The 19,382-nt window shown below is 44.9% G+C and overlaps 1 protein-coding gene across 2 annotated transcripts in view; it reads right to left on the bottom strand.

Annotated features, from left to right (window-relative positions):
* Positions 1-19,382, bottom strand: part of gprc5bb (G protein-coupled receptor, class C, group 5, member Bb) — a 32,246-nt gene that overhangs the window by 11,008 nt on the left and 1,856 nt on the right. Inside the window, exons 2-4 of one of the 2 annotated variants that reach the window (XM_088612391.1) lie at positions 5,528-5,701; positions 3,608-4,634; positions 467-579 (exon numbers count right to left, since the gene is read on the bottom strand). In XM_088612391.1, coding sequence (XP_088468517.1) covers positions 467-579; positions 3,608-4,631 — 1,137 coding nt within the window. In that variant the 5' untranslated portion in view covers positions 4,632-4,634; positions 5,528-5,701. The remainder of the gene's footprint in view (positions 1-466; positions 580-3,607; positions 4,635-5,527; positions 5,702-19,382) is intronic. The other variant, XM_088612390.1, reaches the window with a different exon arrangement.

Raw genomic sequence — 19,382 nt, 5'->3', positions numbered from 1 at the left:
GCAGATCCCTTGAACATAAAATAGCTGGTGCAGTGAAAATCTCTCTGAGAAGGATAGCTATTCTTTTCCACCGTTTGATTCTGACTGCCTTTAAAAAGACGCTTATACATCTGTAAGCAAAAACCAAAACAGATCAAATACAGACTTTTAGGCACGACTATATCTGAGATCATTGCATTAATGCATTGCATTAGAACAGAGAGTGTTGCCTTGTTGCCACCCTTTTCTTACAGTGATTCGGATGCCAGGTAAACTGCTGTAATAATGAGGTGATTGGATAAGCAGCTTACAAAGCAAAGCTGTATCTCTGTATCTCTGTATTTCGTTCAGAGCTTATAGTTCATTAGCCATGTTGGCCCTGGTTACAGAACAGTAGCTTGGCTCATAAATCCCCGCAGATCTGTGTCCACCACCACCCGTCTCTGTCCTTCACAGCGAACAACCCCGGCGTGCTGGCCTTACTCACCGTGCCGCCGTTGAGCACCACTGCCATCTCAGTTGGCTGGTACACATTGCTGCGGAAGGGGACGCTGGGGCGAGAGCCCAGGTTGCCATTGCGGTACCCCCCCGCCCGCAGAGCTGTGGGCACAGAGGAGGGCAGACATCAGCACCGGCACAGCCCCTCTCCCGGACTCGACTCAGGCTGAGCAGCACAGGCCCCTGCTGCTCCATCACCTCTGGGAGTTAACCACAGCTTAAATTTCAACAGATTAACCGAGCACCAGAAGAAGCTGGTCCTTAGAAACTCATGAATTCTCAAAGTTAATATCAGGAAAATGACTGTGTCGCAGGTCTCTGACAATTAAGTGAACCAACTTCCATCCATCCATCCACTTCCTAACCACTTTGTCCAGTACAGGGTCGTGGGGGAGCTGGAGCCTATCCCAGCATGCAATGGGCACATGGCAGGATACACCCTTCAGGTGAGCAGACTTGACATTGGTAAGCTGATGTGTCGTCAACAGGGGGCCTACTGTGAAAGACACAGGTTAGTAGCACATGTGGCCACCGGAAGTAAATAGTCTCATTGATTTTGCAGGAGCAGCAAGGATTTTTAAGAAAAAATTAGAATACCCCTATTTTCACTTCCTGGTTTGGAATTGACAACTGTTAATCAGCTCATCTTACTGCACCATCCCTTGCCCCAGTGCTGGGAGGTCTCAGGCTACATACATCAGTCCTTCAACATTTGCACGGTCAATATCAGCTGTCTTTTCAGCCTGCAAGGCTCCAGGGAAAACAGCTGCCCAAATGCACCAAAGGAAAGAGAGACGAATCATTTACTGATAACAGTGGAAACTCACAGGCGCAGGGGAACCCACAGATGTTTTGTTGCTTGGACAGCAAAAATTCCCCCTGGACATTTCTGGACCCACCCCACACCAAGAGCACGAGGAGCACCCAGGGAAACTCAATCAGACAGAGATTCAGGTCTTCACTAGCTCAGCTTCTACAGAACCTCCACAATCTTTAAAAAAAACACCACAGACTACACTCTTAATGGGCAAAACAGGACAAATCCAATAACAACTGTGCTAGAGAGTCACTGAAGCTAGAGTTCTAGTTTTGAAATTTATGAAGAGGTAAGGAGTTTTTCCTAAAAGTCTACGCACCTCTGAAAAAAGGCGCCTTCTTTTTTTTATTGTTCACAGCACACGCCTTAGCTCATGATTTCACAACAGGATACAACAACAGCTAACAGGGCCTATAGTCTATTGGTGCCTAGCAACTGACTGGCATTAAGTCACTTGATCCAAGTCGTGGCTACTTATATAGTAGCATAAGCAATCAGTTCCGAGCTTTGAAGGACAATTTTACTGCCCAAGTTCCTCTAACAGGTGAGAAAGTACAGACACTCCCTGAGTTACACAACAGATACATTCCACACACCCTCCTGTAAACTGAAATTCATGCAAGCTGGAAGGCACTCGTATATTTTGCACTTCACACTGTCGGTTGTCTTTACACAAGCTTGCACCCTTCTGTTTTCTTCAACTAATTCAGAGTCTATCCCAGCAAGCAACAGGCACCCTGGACAGGATAACCAGCCCATCGCAGACACCCACACTCACACCAGGGTCCGTTTCCCCAGAAGCCAATTCATCTACAGGTATGTCTTTGCACTGTGGGAGGAAACAGAAGCACTTGGAGGAAATCCGGGCAGAACATACAAACTCCACGCAGACAGCACTCCAGGAATGGAACTCAGGGCCCCAGCGCTGGAAGACAACAATGCTGCACCCAGCCCTCCACACAATGACACTATTACAGTATTTGTAGAATACTGTACAGCCCTTAAATAATACAACTGTCCTTTTGCAGAGCAATTGTATTGCACTTTTTTTCAAGCCACCAGCACCTTTCTCAGCCCAAGAAAGCTTTTTAGCCACTACTAAAAATGCAACACTGCAGACAAACAGTGAGAATCATCCCAGATAATGTTAATCGAAGAGAAATATATTCAGAGGCAATGTGGAACAAGACTGGGGCTGCACAGCGCGTGTGTGGGTTTCTGACAGCCTCAGGGCTGGGTGGACTCATGGACTGGTGTCCCATCCAGGGCGTATCTTGCCTTCCTCCCATTGTTTGCTGGGATAGACTCCAGCTCCCCAGTGACCCTGTATTGGATGAGACATTTAGAAAATCGAAGGATGGATGGATTAATGTGTGGAACGAATCTGGGTCTCAGGCTTTAGCTGAAGTCTGTTTATATAATCTGTGCCAATTTTTCAACTGCCTTCAAGTAGGCGACCCAGTTGCAAGTTGGATGCGAAATGTGTGGCAGAGGCAGTGAAGCGATGTGTGACAAACTTGGAACGCCTTCAAAGACAGGAACATGTTCTCCGTGTTCCGGGTGGAACTGCAGATTAATGCAGACATTTTTAGACAGACAAATATCTGAAAAAGACAATTCAAAGAGTCAGCAGCTGTCCTGAGCCGTGGTAGGGTTCTGATCCATTTAACACCTGCCAGACTTTCGGGCTTTTCTTTGCGGAATTAAAGGAAGAAGAAAATAGCTGCTTTTTTGCTTTTATAGAAAAAATCTTTCAGTGAAAGGAGAAGGCTTATAGGCCCCGGCACATCGCTCCTTTGTCTTCGGTGTTGCACGTGACAGAAGGGAGCGGAGCGTTTCAGTGAGTCACCATTCAAGACTACCTCCGCTGAGAGCTAATTGACGAGTAAACCTCTTGACAGCAGACCTAGGCACGAGCAATGCTGCGGCGCGCCCGGGGCATCAAATGAATTTTACCCATCCATCCATTTTCTAACCTCTTCGTCCAATTCAAAGGTCACGGGGGAGCCTGAGCCTATCCCAGCAAGCAACACACAGGCACAAGACGGGACACACCCTGGACAGCACAGGGCGGACAGACACACACACACTCACACCAGGGCCAATTTTCCCAGAAGCCAATCCACCTGCCAGCCTTTGCCTTTGGGCTGCGGGAGAAAACCGGAGCACCAGGAGGGCCACCCTGAGAGAACCACAACACCCCAAGTTCTCACCCCTGCAGCACCCCGCCGACCCCTCAGATCGGAGCCAGTGTTTGACAGGGCTGTGCGGCTCCCCTCTGAACCTACCCGGGCAGCGTGCGCCGGCCCGTACCTGCATTGTGCTCGTCGAAGGAGAAGGCCTGGTTCTCCATGTAGGGCCGGTGAGGCAGGGCCACGTCCTCGTCGAAGCTGGTCTCGCGCAGGCGGGGGGGCGGCTGCGAGGTGTCGAAGTAGTCCGGGGCGCTGGGCGGGGGCGGGGGCCGGACGCAGCAGTGCACCTCGGGAATGGCGTGCAGCAGCAGCAGGGCCCAGCCGTGGGAGACCAGCGCGATGGCCAGGGTGGGCTCGTCCCACAGCGGCGGGTGGCCCAGGGCCCGGTTGCCGTACAGGTAGAAGCCGGACCAGGCCGCCCACAGCAGCAGGGAGAGCAGGCAGGCGAGGACGAGGAAGACCCCGTTGCGCTTCCACTTGCAGAACTTCCCGCACAGGCAGAGCACGGCCAGGACCAGGGAGGCCAGCAGGAGGACCAGGGCGTAGGTCGAAGCCAGGGTGAAGTCCAGAGGCAGGTACCCGCAGGCCGGCTGCCCCTCCCGCACCACGGTGAGCACCAGCCACTCGGTGGCGATGATGGCCTGCACCAGGGTCAGGCTGATGGCCAGCCAGCAGAGCTGCCAGGCTCCCGGGCTCTTTCCCTGACGCGCCAGCCTCCGCAGCCGCCAGCCCTGGGCCAGCAGGCAGGAGAAGCAGAGGGAGAAGAGCACCCCCCAGAGGGCGCGGCGGGCGACGCACACCCTCTCGTCGGGCCGGATGATGTAGGCGAAGCTGAGGCCGAACAGGCCCAGCACGCCCAGCAGCAGCAGCAGCAGCAGCCCCACGGGGCTGCGCTTCTCCGGCTCCGTGATGAAGGGCAGGCGTCCCAGCAGCACCAGGGCCAGCAGCAGGGCGGTGAGGACGCCGGCCCCGGCCACCGCCTCCAGGACGATGCCCCACACGGCCTCCAGGTCGCACAGCGGGGTGTAGGACGCCGGCAGGCCCAGGCCACAGCCGCGGGGGGCGCTGGAATTCTGGGAGGAGCCACCCCCTAGCAGGGAGAGCAGGAGCAGGAAGAGGGCCAGCCACTGAGAACAGCGCGCCATGACCTAGGATCGAAAAGCACCCCAGTCACACTGTGGTCTGAACAGCGCTCTAACAGAGAAGCCAACACGTCCTGCTGCCGCCCACAATGGGAAACGAGCCCCTTTGAGACCGGCCTTCGAGGACAACAGGTAAAAGCGTTCGGTTTCTGTCTGTTACAGTGATTGCTGGGTGCTGCTCGTTTGTATGGAGGTCTAGAGTCAAGGTCAATACCTCGCTCCTTAATGCGACGGTCAAGCTACCCATTAGCAAGGAGTCAGTGGTGATTTAAGGCCCTTCATAGGCTCTGCGTAGGCCGAAATACTGTAGCCTCCCTCTTCCTAAAGAACCGAAGAAACGTGGTTTCGAGTAAGTAGTTTTAATCAATATTGTGTTATCAGGCACTTCTCCATCCATAACACAGACATGGTCTGATGCTTTCATTGATAAACAGTATAGAAGGCATTACCTAAAACCCTGTGCTTATAGTAGAAGGCTCTTTGTTTCCGAAAGAGAATGAAATGACTGGAACAAGTTTGCAGGAGGTTATTTTCCCATCTGTGTTGTGTGTATATGTATGTATACAGTATGCCCTTGCTTTGGAGGACTGATAAAGGGACAAGAGGTGTCTGGTATTGCCAGCTGTCCTTCAAGTTACCAAGGAGAAACTGTATTTCAAGCTCCAAAAACTTGAAATATCACTCGAGATATCACAAATATTTCACCAGCATATGAGAAATAATTATGTCAGAAATGAAGTACTGGATTAATATCATCACGCACAGGTTTGCTTGTAAGCTTGTAACACATCTCTTCAGAATTGTATCAGAATCCACTATAGATTCATGGCTGTTTTTTGCTGCCAGTTGTGGACTTGCGTTTTTCCAGCCGGGGTGCCCCTTGCCTCTTATTTTCTGACCTGTAGCTGAGGCCGTTCAGTGGAAGCTGCCAGGACCTCCTGTCTGACCCAGCCTGCCGCCACAGACCCCCTCCCGTATGTGCCTGTGTGAGGCTGACCCGCACGGTGTGTGCCTTCAGCGAGCCGGGTGTTGCTGACAGCAGTAGACGATGGGCTCTCTCTCGCTGCCCTTGCCTGTCAAGAGTTAGACATCAGGAGTGGCGGGGGGCGGGGGTAACCCCTATTTGAGCTCCGGGAGACTCTTGTGAGCAACCCATGCAACATCACTGGCGCTGCCCACATGAATGTAAATGCATCCAAATCAGCTGGCTGACAAGCAGAAAGGTACCCCTCACCACAAGGGATTCTGGATGTCTGTCCACTTTGCATGCCCACCTATAATTTGCATGCTAAATCTTTCAATTTACATTGGTTTTACTGTCACCTAGGAGATACGGATATAGGTATAGTGTGCTATGGTATTCTTCCAACTACCAATAATACAGAACTGTTAAAATGTATTGGAACACATGCATTGCCATTTTAAAAATGGCTCTGCCAATTGAAAAGACTGCTTAATTAATGAAGGGGAGGAGTGCATTTTATCTCATACCCTTTTTCCTATTAACTCCAAAGTCAGACATGTAGCACAATAGGTTTTAGCACAATGGAAAATAGAGAGGTTGAATTCAAGTGGAATATGCTCAGACAGGCCTTGCCACGATTTCCAGGGTGATAACATGACAGTGAGTTACATTATTTAGCTTTGGAAAGACAGATGGTGCACAAATATTATTCCGCTGGCTCTGTGTTTCTCTTTGCATCTCTTCCTTCCTCGTCACCCCACTCTCTCTTCCCCCTTTTCCAAGAGAAAACCGTGCCTGGAAGCAAAGTGCGTAGGAGAACATTTTCTGGCAGACTGAAGGGAACAAGGTCATCAAGATCAGAAATTCCTACCGCACATGCGCGGTGATTCGGGAAAGATGAACACCCCTGAACTCTTACTGTTTTGGAAAATATCACATGCTGGAGAAAACAAGCTCATAGTTGAATGTGAAAGAATGGAAAAAACTCATTATCAAGCATAGGCTTAAACTTTCTAAGGTTCTCTAGTCTGGTCACAACCTTGACAGACAAACGTCCTCTTGACACGTTAAAGCAAGGGTCTACAAACTTCTGAATGGTCCAGCATGTTTCCTAGGTCACTTTGAAGTACCCACACCTGAAGGACTGATAAAAGTGGTTATATTAGTCCAATTTAGCTGTGACAACCTGATTTAGGCTGTTATATGAGCTGGGAGGAAAATCTGTCCACTTACTCGTCCTCAGGGACCAGGAAAGCAAACACCTACAGCAGGATAAACATTTTCTGAGTTTGATATATAGTTACATTCTGTTCCTTAAACATAGAAATAAAACCCCAAATAGATCGGTCCTTCTTTTACCTCGTTTTTGAACACATTTTGTAGTTTCGCTGCATATTACCTGAGGTACTGTACATTTGGAATGTATTTAATTTTGCACTGCAACGTAAAAGAAAAAAAAAAGGTTATCAGTGACCTGAATTTCAGCTAGCTCAACTTTGCCCCCTTTTAAGAGCGTACGAAAGAGAGGGGGCCACTTGGTTCGCTGGGCTCATTTGTTGGTTACTGTGGTTACTGAAATGATTCAAGGAACCTCATGCTGCTGTTTCATGAAAAGAGGCAAAGTATCAGCTTCAGAGCGGCTGGTTAGCTTGTTCTCGACTCCCACAAGCTCTTGTGAAAAGAAGTGCCCCTGTTCTCTGTTCTCAGTTTTAAATGCACACCCACATAGTATCCACTAGCGTTCTCCGGTTTATGTTTCACACTTGATTCAGAGAAGGCCCACATTGATTTAGCTAAATTACATCCCCTCATCCTTCTCTGGTCAAGATGAAAAAGCCCCGAAATATATCCGATCACACTGCTCTAGACTGATTCCAAAGCAGTTGTGTCTGTTTTGCAAGGTGGTGACTACGAGTGTGAACAATATCCTACAACACGTGTTATTAGTGCATTGCATACCTTTAATAGCATTTGATTTAAATTATGCACTTAAACTAACATTATATCTTACTATTTCATCCAGAAGACATACAGTAAACACATCTTTTTTACAACTAATCTCTTCAAGTCCAGTGTTTCTGGTTCTATATTTATTTTTACAGCAGGTATTTACCTAAATCTTTAGTTAGCTTCTTCAGTGTTTGCTACTTCCCCAATCTTGTGTAAATCTGCTAATTATGCTATAGTGTAGATAGAGGGCAGGGTGATTCATGTCCTCCAATTTGAGCTTTCACTCCTTATCAGTCCTCTCTCCTTTCTAACCATTAACCAGTTCCCAAACCAAACACACACATTACCTTGAATGCTACTACCAGCAATTTAGGAAGTAACCTTAAAGAATAACTTTATCTGAAGCCCTCTGAAAATCTAAATATATCAAATGCTCTGTTCTAGTTACTATTTAGTCAAAGAACTCTTACGAGGTAGTTAAGCAAGATCTACTGTACCTTTTTAATCCATCTCAACCTCCCTTTAAAATCATTTCGACATACAGAAGAGTTTCTAGCTCTAATTATTGTTTCCCTAACCTTAAGAGAAGATTTGCTTTATTGTTACTTTCAGTTTTCTTACCTGTCTGTCTATGGGCTGTAGATTAGCAATTTTCGAGTTAATTTGTATTAACCCTGTCCTGGCTGGGCAAATTTTTGTTAATGGCCTATGAAAAACGTCTCTTGTTTCGTTAGGTACAATTGGTATGATACCATCTGGCCTCGGAGATCTCTCGATCTCAATCACTTCTACTAAGTGTAGCGCTCCTGCCTCTTCCATGTTAATATGATGTACATGGACTTTCCTTCTTCTGCTCGAGGCAGAAGGAATGTGATGTTCAAAAGACAAGTAACGGAGCATTTCTGCCATGCCTGGAGTGCTGGTGGGGGCTACTGTGAGGGGATGAATCGATAGTGCCTCTCTCATCAGATGTACTGTAGTACTCCTCCAAGTGAACCAAACACAGCCTTTTCATACTACTCCAGCACCTTTAAAATGTGGATCTCTTCCACCGGTCCCAACACCCCCGAACCCCCCCACCTGTGCCAGCTGACCCCCACCCACAATGCCTTTCTGCAAGGCTCCTGCCTGCCAGTGGCTTTCTGTTCCTGTACTGTTGCTATAGAAACCCTTTCTTTAGCGGGTGCTTCCCTGTCCAGCGTCTTGTGTAATGTTACGTTGCTGTGCCAGTAAAGAAGAGGGAGCACGAAATCAGAAATCATGGTTTAATCAGCCATCCTTTCCTATGTGGAAGTGAATATCTGTCAGCAGGAGAACCGCTGAAAGACAAAGGAAGTCTGACAGACAGGAGATTGGAAACAGTGAAGATGAACTTTGGCTGCTGTCTGATAGCAGTTTCCCCTCTGCAGCTGAGGAGGAGAGGAAACTCCTGCTTTTGTCCTGCTCCAGCAGCTGGAGGATATGAGGCTCATGTCTTGATGTCGGACAGGAAACGGTTCAACAAAACGTGAACGAAATGTATCAGTCAGCTGACACGGCCACCCGCCGTTTCCACTACAGCTCTGCCCAAATATTTTTCCTACCCTGCTCGGATCGCCTCAGTGTATGATCACCGGAGTCCAGAGAGACTGTATCATGGGTTCCAGGTGATGGCTCAGCTAGTAGATTGAACTGATTTAATTATATAATCTGTGACCTTCATTAGTGCTCCTGTGTTTGAGTTTAATTCAGGTATTTACTTGTTAGGACTGACGTTTTCCATGATTTATGGGAAGCTGCTTCTGAACAAACTATTTTCTCAAAATCATTTGGTGCAAAGACAGTGGAATAAGTGCGCTGTCCGTCCCAACTGAGGAAGTAATGATTAAAAAGACACCTTCTCAGCTGTATTCCTACATTTTCCTAGATGCATCTCTCTTGTAAAAACAAACCGTAGCCTTGAAGACTCAACAGCAGGAGGATCCAGTGGAGTGGAAGCAGAGGGAACTGTCCAGAGTTCTGACAGCAGCAGCACAGTGTTGCTTCAGGGGACGATTCCTATGCTGTCACGATGGATAAGCTGCATTTGCTGAGTGGAATGGACTCCCATGCTCTGTAGCGAAGTTGAGCAAGACGCTAGGAGGCCCTGTAAGTGGGGACAAGCTCTTCCCAGAGTGAAAAAGTCCTTCTCTACCCTTCTACTCTGCTCCTCCTTTCCCACACTCGCCATCCTCACCAGCCCATGTTATACTAATTGCAGGTTGGATTTCTTTGATCTCTGCTCACATGTACAGGATCAATTAGGAGTAGTGATGTATGTACAGGTGTGCTTTTCTGTTTTATATTATGAAAACACACACCATACTTGACATCTGATTGTTCCATTTCACAGTACCTGCCTATTCTTTTTTCTATCTCTTTCTATTTCTTTTCCACTGAAAAAACTCAAAAATGTTTCTTAACAGTGGTCAAGTGGTCAGGTATCTTGCAGTGATATTCAATGGCCACTCTTCAAAACTTTAAATAGCTGACAGCTAGCATAAGATACGTAACATAAAATATAATTGAAAAACAAAAATACACAGCACAAATCTGATGAAGCTTGAGTTTATATGTTGCCCTGGCAAGGAAATACTATATCACGGAACAGGAAAACCGAGAAAGTGGACTTTAGGATATGAATGCTACTAGGCAGACAGATTCTCATAAAGTCAATAGGTGCTGGTACAGCTACTGAACCAAGAGTTCACTAAATTATTAATATGGGCCTGGCAGGCAAATTGCAAACACTGCGAATGCCTTTTTATTGTATGTTGCATTGTTGTCCTACTAGTGTTAACAAGAATCGTTATAAGAAGTGAATCATTGCGACCCCCCATTGAATCAATACCTGGCCCATGAAAAGCAATATAGGAAAGCCTGGCCAACCTGGAATGAGAAATCTTGACATACTGATTAGTCAGCCTTATCAAACTACCAAGCATAAAACAGAGCACATTGATATCTGGTGAATTTGTTATATGCAGTACTGTTCATACTGCACTGCCTAACGCAGGAAGACATAGACTGGGTAAGTAGCTCATTTTTAATAGTTTTAGTGTGGCAGGGTGCTGCTTTTGGGGGTTTATCGTGCAGTACATGATTAGTTATCAAATAATATTGATGAAAGGAACTAAACATTCAGAATGTTTGGGGATGTTTGATCGAAGTCTACAAAACCCCAGGGGTAGATCCAATGAAAATTTACCATCAGTTCAGCTTTCGAACTTTCCAATTAGGGGATCAGAATATAGACAGCATAAACGCAGACACAGATGACAAGAGACCTACCAAACAAATAAGTGGAATTCTAAGGACATAATAAGCTACAATTATTTATGATAAATGAAAGTTAAATTATACCACTTGGATATATCTTCACTGGTTTGTGGGCAATCTTAGATGTTTGTGAAGGGCAAAAGGTCCTTTCACCTTTCAAATAATGAATGTTCAGTAGTATAATTCAACATGTCATTATGTGCTGAGCCATGTCTGCAAAATACTGTGTTTTGGGTTGCCGTTTTTGAGAAATGCTCCTAAATAATTATTACTTTGTCAAGAGCTACAATCAATGTCTTCACTGCTGAAGGACGATAGTAGAACCAGGAGTTTCACCCCTGGTCATGTATGCGCAATCCCATCAAGCACCATGATGGAAAATCCACACTGACAATGCAAGCCAGGGCCCAAGAGAGCCCCAGGCCATATCCTCACATCCTTTGGGAGCAAAGTGCTTGCTTGCCTCTCAGTAGCAAAGCATTTCAAGCGGTTCACACAGATGTGCATAGAGAAACTGAGATCTGGACTGAGAGCCACAGCAAAATGGTTGTTTAAAGCAACATGAGATCTGAAAGCCCTTGTGGAAGCTGAGATGTAGGTTTGAGAACTAATAAATCAAACCTTTTGCCTTCTGGGGGATCACTTGACCTTGAAGAGATCAGCAGTCCAGACTAGACTCATGCATTGCCCTTTGGCCCTCTGGGTCCCTACACTTTCTCCCTGCTTTTTCTCTGCCTCTTGTCTGATTTCTAGCTTATTACAAATGCAAATTCGTGAGTCTTCAATGACTCTTATTTGGGTGGTTGCTCTCTGTGTTTTGACTGCGATTTACCATTCAAAGTGACTGCAGCATGCAAATGCAGATTAAGACTGATCGAGTACTTAGGGCCCAGTCAGGGGTGCCTTCAGCACAGTATGTCAAGAATCCATTCATTGTGGGTGATCACTGGGGTGCAGTGCCCTCTACACTAGGGGTTCCCATACCAGGTCCTGGTTTTCATTGCAGCTGAGCTTTTTACGTAAATAAATCTTTAACTGAACCAACAAGTTACTTGGTTAGAACCTTTAAAAGTTGCTTTCCTGCTCAGAGGTTAGAAATTTCAAGTTACTTAAGAACCACAGCAGTTAAAAGTCACCCTCCTACACATTTAGAAACTGAAAACAATTACAGAGGTCAAATTCATCATATTACTGGGTTTGTTTCGGATGCAGTTATATAACAGCTCAGGTGGAACAGAAACCAGCAGGTGTGAGTCTTCAGGTGCAGAATTGGGAACCCCTGTTCTACACTGCTAGTTTCCTTCCCCCACACGACTTCCTCTCCACCTCTTTGTGAGCTACTTGTGCTGGAAAAGATGGACGGAACTGATCAATTTTAGCAGCAAGAGTCAGATCACACAGCAACTCCCCCTGATGCTTTAGCTTGGCTGCTTCCTGAAAAAATAAAAAGCTGTGCAGCCAACATGACTCAATAACATGTTCCATACAACGCCCACTCTTGTCTTTCTCTTTTTCTCTCTGCCTTAATATCTGGTTCTGGCTAAATATGTTTCTTTCGGGATTAAGTTTGCCAATCGCAAAACACACTCAGATGCCTCCTCTGTTTTTCAAAGAGACCCTTTCTGAAATATCGTACAGACCGCCCCCCTCTTCCTCCTCCACGCACACATACGGACTGTCCCTTGACTGCCACTCACAGGCTCTTACATAAGAGCAGAGGAACCAGTGCCTGCCAGTTTGCTGACATTGCTGCTGCCTCTCTGCTACAGCGGCATCCTTCCCTGAAACCAACATGCGATCACTCCTGCTGCCTGTCTTTAACTCTTCAGCTGCCAATATGACATTTGCAGATGGGAAAGAGCTGGAAAGCCTTTCGATGCGTCATCTACAATGATTCACTCTTTGACCAATGGATATTCAGACAAAACCACATGAACGCCCAACCTTAAAAGACTCAAAGATTTTAACTGATTCATATTCACAAAGTGTGCCCATAGCTCTGCTGATATTACTGCAATGCATAGTTTTCCCTTCGGGCTACCCCAATGACAAGACTCACTAGATGCAATCGGGCAATGCTCATTGCACATTACTTTGGTCTTTTCTTCTTATAATCCACACTAGTCCAAAGACACAAATTAATAAACAATTAAATGGAGTATGTGTGTTCTCCCCTTGTTTGTTAGAATTTCCTCCCATATTCCAAAGACATGCTGATAGGTATGTTTGTGTGTGTCCTGTGAGGGACTGGTGTCCCATCCAGGGTGTACCCTGCCTTGTGCCCATTGCTTGCTGGGATAGGCTCTGGCTTCCCTGTGACCCTAAACTGGATGAAGCAGGGACAGATGGAAGATCACATCCTAGCCTTTTTCTTGGACACCGGGTGATGCAGTTCAACCTTTTGTTAGGAAAAAAACTGTTACATTTCAACTTCCATAAGCAAGAACAAAAAGCAAAGCTGCAAAAAAAGATGCACAGTAACCTTGTTTAAAGCTTACTGTCCAGCAATGCAGCTCAATCTTTAAAACATAACACACACAGGGGGGGGAAAGTTCAATGACATATTTTTGTTCTAATATGGAGATATTCTGGATAGCTGAAAAGATTTGAGCAGGGAGCTGTGCCAGTGTGTGTTGGCTGCAAGGGAGAAGTAAAAGCTAATTTCATGCAGAAATGTAGTTAAAAAAACACCTGACACCTGAAGCAAGCTCAACAGCTAGAATGTGTTTTTCTTTCTTTCAGCTTCTCTCTTTCAGTACGGAATCAACCTTCGCTTGTCCACTATTGTGGATCGTCGTTGATGATGATAGCTATAAAATAATAACACCTAACAGCTGCAAACTTCATTTCAAATATTCAATTTAAAATATATATTTAAATCCATTCTCTTCCGAAACTCCAATTCGGGGCTGAGGGAACACCAGAGCCTATCCCAGCAAGCAACAGACTCAAGGCAGGACACACCCTGGGCAGAATGCCAGTCCATCGCAGGACACACACAGACAGAAACACACACATGCTCACACCAGGGCCAGTTTCCCAGAAGTCAATTAATTTACCACTATATTTTTGGAGTGTAGGAAGAAACTCACGCGGACACTGAGAGATCACACAAACTCCACACAGATAGTGCCACAGGTCCAGAATTGCAGGGTTCACCTGCTTGATACAATTTGTGGAAAAGCACAGAAATTTTAACAAGTCCGATTACAAAAGGTCTGATTCACCCTAGCATTAACCGAGAGCATTTAAAACTGATAATTAGGACTGTTTAATGTGAGCTATCCATATCACTTATGCTAATTAGTTTCCAGTTACTAAGCACGTCGTAATTTAATTATTACATAAATGAACTGAAGTTCCCTTGGGGGCATTTTACATCTGTACAGTTTGAAGCCCTGTGTGTGTGTGTGTGGGTGGTGTGTTTCTGTGTGTGTATTAATGTTAGATTAAACCTCCTTTGTGTATTTAAACATTTATTTGAAAATGTTCAGTTCTGATCTATTCCTAATTCTGAATAAAATTTCAAATCCTTCCTAAATGGCCCTGCATTGGCACATTCTTTGCTGGAACAGTTATCGCATGACTGGTAATGTAAAAACAAGGACTGAGCTCACTCTGGGCATGAGCTTTGTGCTGAATGAAGTTGGAGGAAATCACTTTAATCTGGCCAGGGTGTGCTGTTCGCACTTTGCTGACAAAGCTGGTAAAATGTCAAAATACACTGCTAAGCATTCCAGAAATGAACCGGCTACAGTTTTACAAGAAAAGAAAAAACGCTTTGTCACGATATTGACAATAATTGTCACGTTTGGAGATTTCAAAATGCAAATGAGGTCACTTGAAAGAGGGCAGTTCTGAAACTCAGAGATTACCAAGTACAAACCTCACTCAACTTTTAAAGAGTGGAAAGTGAAATGACCAATATGCCCCAAACAGAAAAACTGAAATCAATTACCTTGTGATTAAGAACTCAGCTGGGAGCAAAATCTGGAGGATTTCCTGCTTTATATCCAGAATCTTGGAAGATTCCAGGGCCCAGACTGGGAATCAGTGACCTAACTGTAAAATCAATCCATTTTATTACCACGTCATCAAATTAAGCTGCTACAGTAAGTTGTATAGTCAAGTTGGATCCTATCCCAGCAAGCAACGGGTGCAAGGCAGGGCACACCCTGGATGGGACGCCAGTCCATCATAGAGCACACATGCCAGGGCCAATTTCTCCCACAGGGAAATTATCCTACCAGCACGTATTTACACTGTGAAAGGAGACAGGTGCACACCGAGGAAACCTTCACAAACATAGAGAGATTGTGCAAATGCCACACAGACAGCAGCCCAGGTCCAGAACTGAACCCAGGGCCCTAGCACTGCGAGGCAGCGATGTCACCCACTGCTCTTCCCTGCTGCCCCTAACTGTTTAATAATCATCTGCACCCTTAAACTAGTGTGGATTATAAAAAGAAAAGGGCAATGTCATGTGCCACGAGCATTGCCCAGTTGCATATTGTGAGTCTTTTCATTGTAATAGCCTGAAGTGAAAACTATACATTACAGTAGTAACTGCAGATGCCCTGCACTAAACCTACAGCAGAGATGAAATGTACATTATGTTTAGAAAAACAATGGTCTCTCTCTGAAGGCAATGTAACAACTTAAGCTAGATATTCTTTTGTTCAGACCATGAAGGCTGATTCTGTCCTGTGGCACACATCAAATTTGTTTTGCACAGCAGAACTGCTCTAAAGCTCAGCAAACTGTTGAACTGAAAAAAGAGGAAATCTGGTGTTCTGTGGCATTTAACAAAAACATGGAAGAAAAAAAGAGGGCCGAAGACTGATGTGGGGGGAAGGAGGGACAGATTATTTAAAAAATAAAAGACAACTTGAAAGGTCCGGAAAATTCAAATGAATGTCCTGAGGTTTTCTGGCGCCGGTCGCGGAAATTCACATTCATTTGTCATGAAGCAAACTGTTGCCTAAGCCACCCAGAAAACAGAAAAACACAGGCCAGTTACAGCTATGCTACATAACTGCTGAATTCTGACAAACATAACAGGGTGCAGGTATTTCATGTGCAGTTCATAAAGGACAGGTTTGGAGATTCAGCTGCTCAGAGCAGGCCATTGGAACGCAGCATACAAAAAATCTCTTGACAACGGAAGTGGACGGAGATCTCCACTTTAATGTTCAGTTGCGTCAACTGAAATTTTACTTTGAGTCAGGGGTTAAAGGTCTCTGAACTCAGAGGCTGGCTGGATCGCTCTCAAGATTTATGACCCCTACATATCGCTCAACTATTATGTGAATTACTGTAGCTGTTCTCGTTTTTTATGACGGGGTTTAATATTATTTTTAGAGAGCCCCTCCAAAGAAATTATAGTCTGCGCAACCAGACACAATAGAATACATGCCCCATGACTACTCTCCTTAAACAAAGAGAGATTATTCAAATGGGGGTAGAGATAATTGCTAGTCTCTAAATAAAGAATACTGATTAAATATGATTTAACCCTTCCATTCGTTTTTCCTTCACACCGTTATCCCCATCGACATGGATAAAATCCCTCCAGACTAGATAAATCGTTTTTGAGGGTCCAAGGTGGTGGTATATCAGACACTTAGCACACTTGCTACACGTTTTCATACACAACAATAAAGGGTCCATTCAAAAACTGGCGGGCCATTCAAGTGTTTTATATATACAGTATATATCAAGATTTGTATATACATAAATAGGCTTAGACATTCTGGACAGCAGAGATGCAATTCAAATGAAACTGAAGTGTTAAGTATGACATGCAAGCAGTAAGAATACACATTTTAAGTATCAGAGCATAATCATCAAACTGGAAGACTACACCTAAAGATATTTAGTGGTTTAAAGCACCACAATTTAAATAAAGCAAATGTTCGTTGTTCATATATAATTATTCACTAGCTTGTAATAAAGTTTCATACAATTAATCTATATGATGTGCAGTATAAAGGAACTCATTTTAGGATCCTGGGTAGCTGCAGTTCCCTCTTTCACAGGAACTCAGTCCTGTCCAGGACTTGGAAATATTACACGTAATCAAGACCGTCAATAATAAAAACATTCAATTCGGCAATTAAGTAATCCTGTAGAATTGACTCTAGAAGACTAATTGGATCTGACAAGAAGTGGAGACGAACACGTTTTTATACGGGGAGGTGAACTGAGCGGTAGCCAATTGACGCACTGAAACTTTGTCGACTACTTCAGGACTGACAATTAAACAGGACTCAGAGGGCAGACATGCAAATCTAGTAAAATTGCGTTTGGAAGCTAACATGCACTGTTGACACAAACGGTCGCGGGACAGCCAAACAACCAGAGCGCCCGAATGACTCTGTGTCTTTTATCATCTGTATTATTATTACTGAATGTCAAAGGTCCGTCCTGGAATAGAAAGTGAATCTAGTTTTTCATTTCGCTTGAGGGTTTTAGTTAACGACTCTCGACAACTGGTAGTTTTCCCAGCTTTTAAATCACAGGTGCTTTTCACGGTGAATTAGCGGGGTCAGTTTCTGGCGTCCTGACAATTTCCCATTTGCCTTTACCAATCATGGCCTCCTAATAATCCCTGTTTGTGAACTGGCTTCATCACTCTGCTCTCCTCCTCACTGAGAGTGTCGCTGCTTGCTGTTATTCCGGAGGCCCTTCCTCTACTTTTCCAAGCTGCTTGTTTTTAAGCAGCTTGTTAGGATGAACTCCGTTACGGCTCTGCCAGTGAGATATGTATATCCTTCTTATAAAAAAGCAGTTTTAGACGAGTTTACTCTGAAGGATTTGTTAAAATAGTCTGATAAGCATAGGAGGGTAGTTGTAGATAATAACGCAGTAGCTTGACAGGAGTTCAAGATCTTAATCGTTCTTAGAGATCTATTCATAGAAGTGGAAATGTGTTGTTGCTCATCGATTTTCATTTATTTCAGTCCATGTATTTTGTAATGCGCATTTTGTAAATGTGAGTTTTGTTGCATAGTATTTTATTCTAAAGGCGTCATAGAAAACAAAGCTGTTATTTCACTATAAAGACGAAAAATACCACGCGACAATTTAAATGCTATACATAAAGGAACGGGAAAAAAATAAATTTACATTAAAGTGTAAAATAGTTTGATGATGTCCATTTAGGGAAAACATATCCATGTGTAATGTTGATAGACACTCTGCGTTTCAAAGGTTTCAAAATCCCCACACACAGTGTTAACACACAACACCTAATGTGGGGGTCCCACCTCGAGTCTAGAGTCTTCTTCAGAAGTGAGCACTCTGCTTGTGAAACTTTCGCGTGGCTCAGTGGAATATCATAGCATAATCTTTGAGCATTCAAAAAAAAAACTTGGGAAGATCTTTGAGTACTTGTGAAGAGCTACGTATTGGTAAACGTAGAGTACAAAATGTCTGAAGTGCAATACCCTTTCAAGATTTATTAACGCACACATAGAGTCAATGAGGTATGTTTAATACCTTTCTGTACCGTTGTGACTGAGTGCTTTTATTTAGAAACTCCGATTCACACAAAACGAAGGAGTGCGTCTAACAGATTAACCTAAAACTCTTAATCTCCACAAGCGACAGTCAGCTTCAAGTAGCCGATTGAAAGCGTTATGCCGATCTGACATACGTACGACAGATTAATTAGGCTCTAAACTGTGACTGCGCACCTGTCTCCCCTCTTTGCCCGGCACCTTTAATTCAACCACGATGCCCTTGCTCGACTTTGCTAGTGCTTTATTTGGAGGGCTGACAACTGGCGTGGAGAAATGAAGAACCGTCTTGTACTTTTCAGATGTGTTTAGGAAGAGATGTCTGTACTTCATAATGGAAGAGCCCAGACTCCCATCGTAGGCAAAGAGGGAAAGAAAAGCCATCCGAGAAGCCGCAGCTCAGCTATAACCTGGGCAGCACTTGTGCCTGAACTGCCAACTGCGCACCATGCGAGTCTATCTACTGCCATAGGCAACCATAATACGGATTTCGTGCAAGGAGTGGCCATTACGAGTTACACCTTCACATTATGTGAAATGGTGTAACCTGCGAGTTGGCAATGGGTGCAGGAGTCCCTTAAAGACTGTCCTTCGGATCTTTATGGGGAGTCTACATGCAATCAGTTATGAAGAGTTTGTCCTAATGATACAGTTTTCTTCGCGTTCCAAGAGAACAAAAATGTTCCCGAAAACACCTTTGGGGAACGAAAGCTAACAGGAAACGTGGCTACGGAACACGGGGGAAATTGGTAAAGAGTACGGCGCTTTCGTCCACACTGACTCCTCCGTTTGAACGATAAAAGCAGGGAGGGGGTTTAAACTCAAGCGAAATGCTGAAAGCCCGCACTAACGGTGAAAACAACTTCAATTGACAGCAATCACGTGTATAGAGCCCAGCTGCTGGGGAGAGACAGCAGGGGAATTCACATAGCTGAACATTCACAGTGCGTGCCCGATCTCACACAGCTCTCTCGCAACAATGTGCGTCCGTCGCTCAGCATGTACAGTACGGACGCTCTGGCG

The sequence above is a fragment of the Lepisosteus platostomus genome, chromosome 19 (assembly GCF_059453375.1).
Source record: "Lepisosteus platostomus isolate fLepPlt1 chromosome 19, fLepPlt1.hap1, whole genome shotgun sequence".
In the NCBI taxonomy this organism is placed as follows: domain Eukaryota; kingdom Metazoa; phylum Chordata; class Actinopteri; order Semionotiformes; family Lepisosteidae; genus Lepisosteus; species Lepisosteus platostomus.
This window is presented reverse-complemented; position numbering and strand designations above follow the sequence as displayed.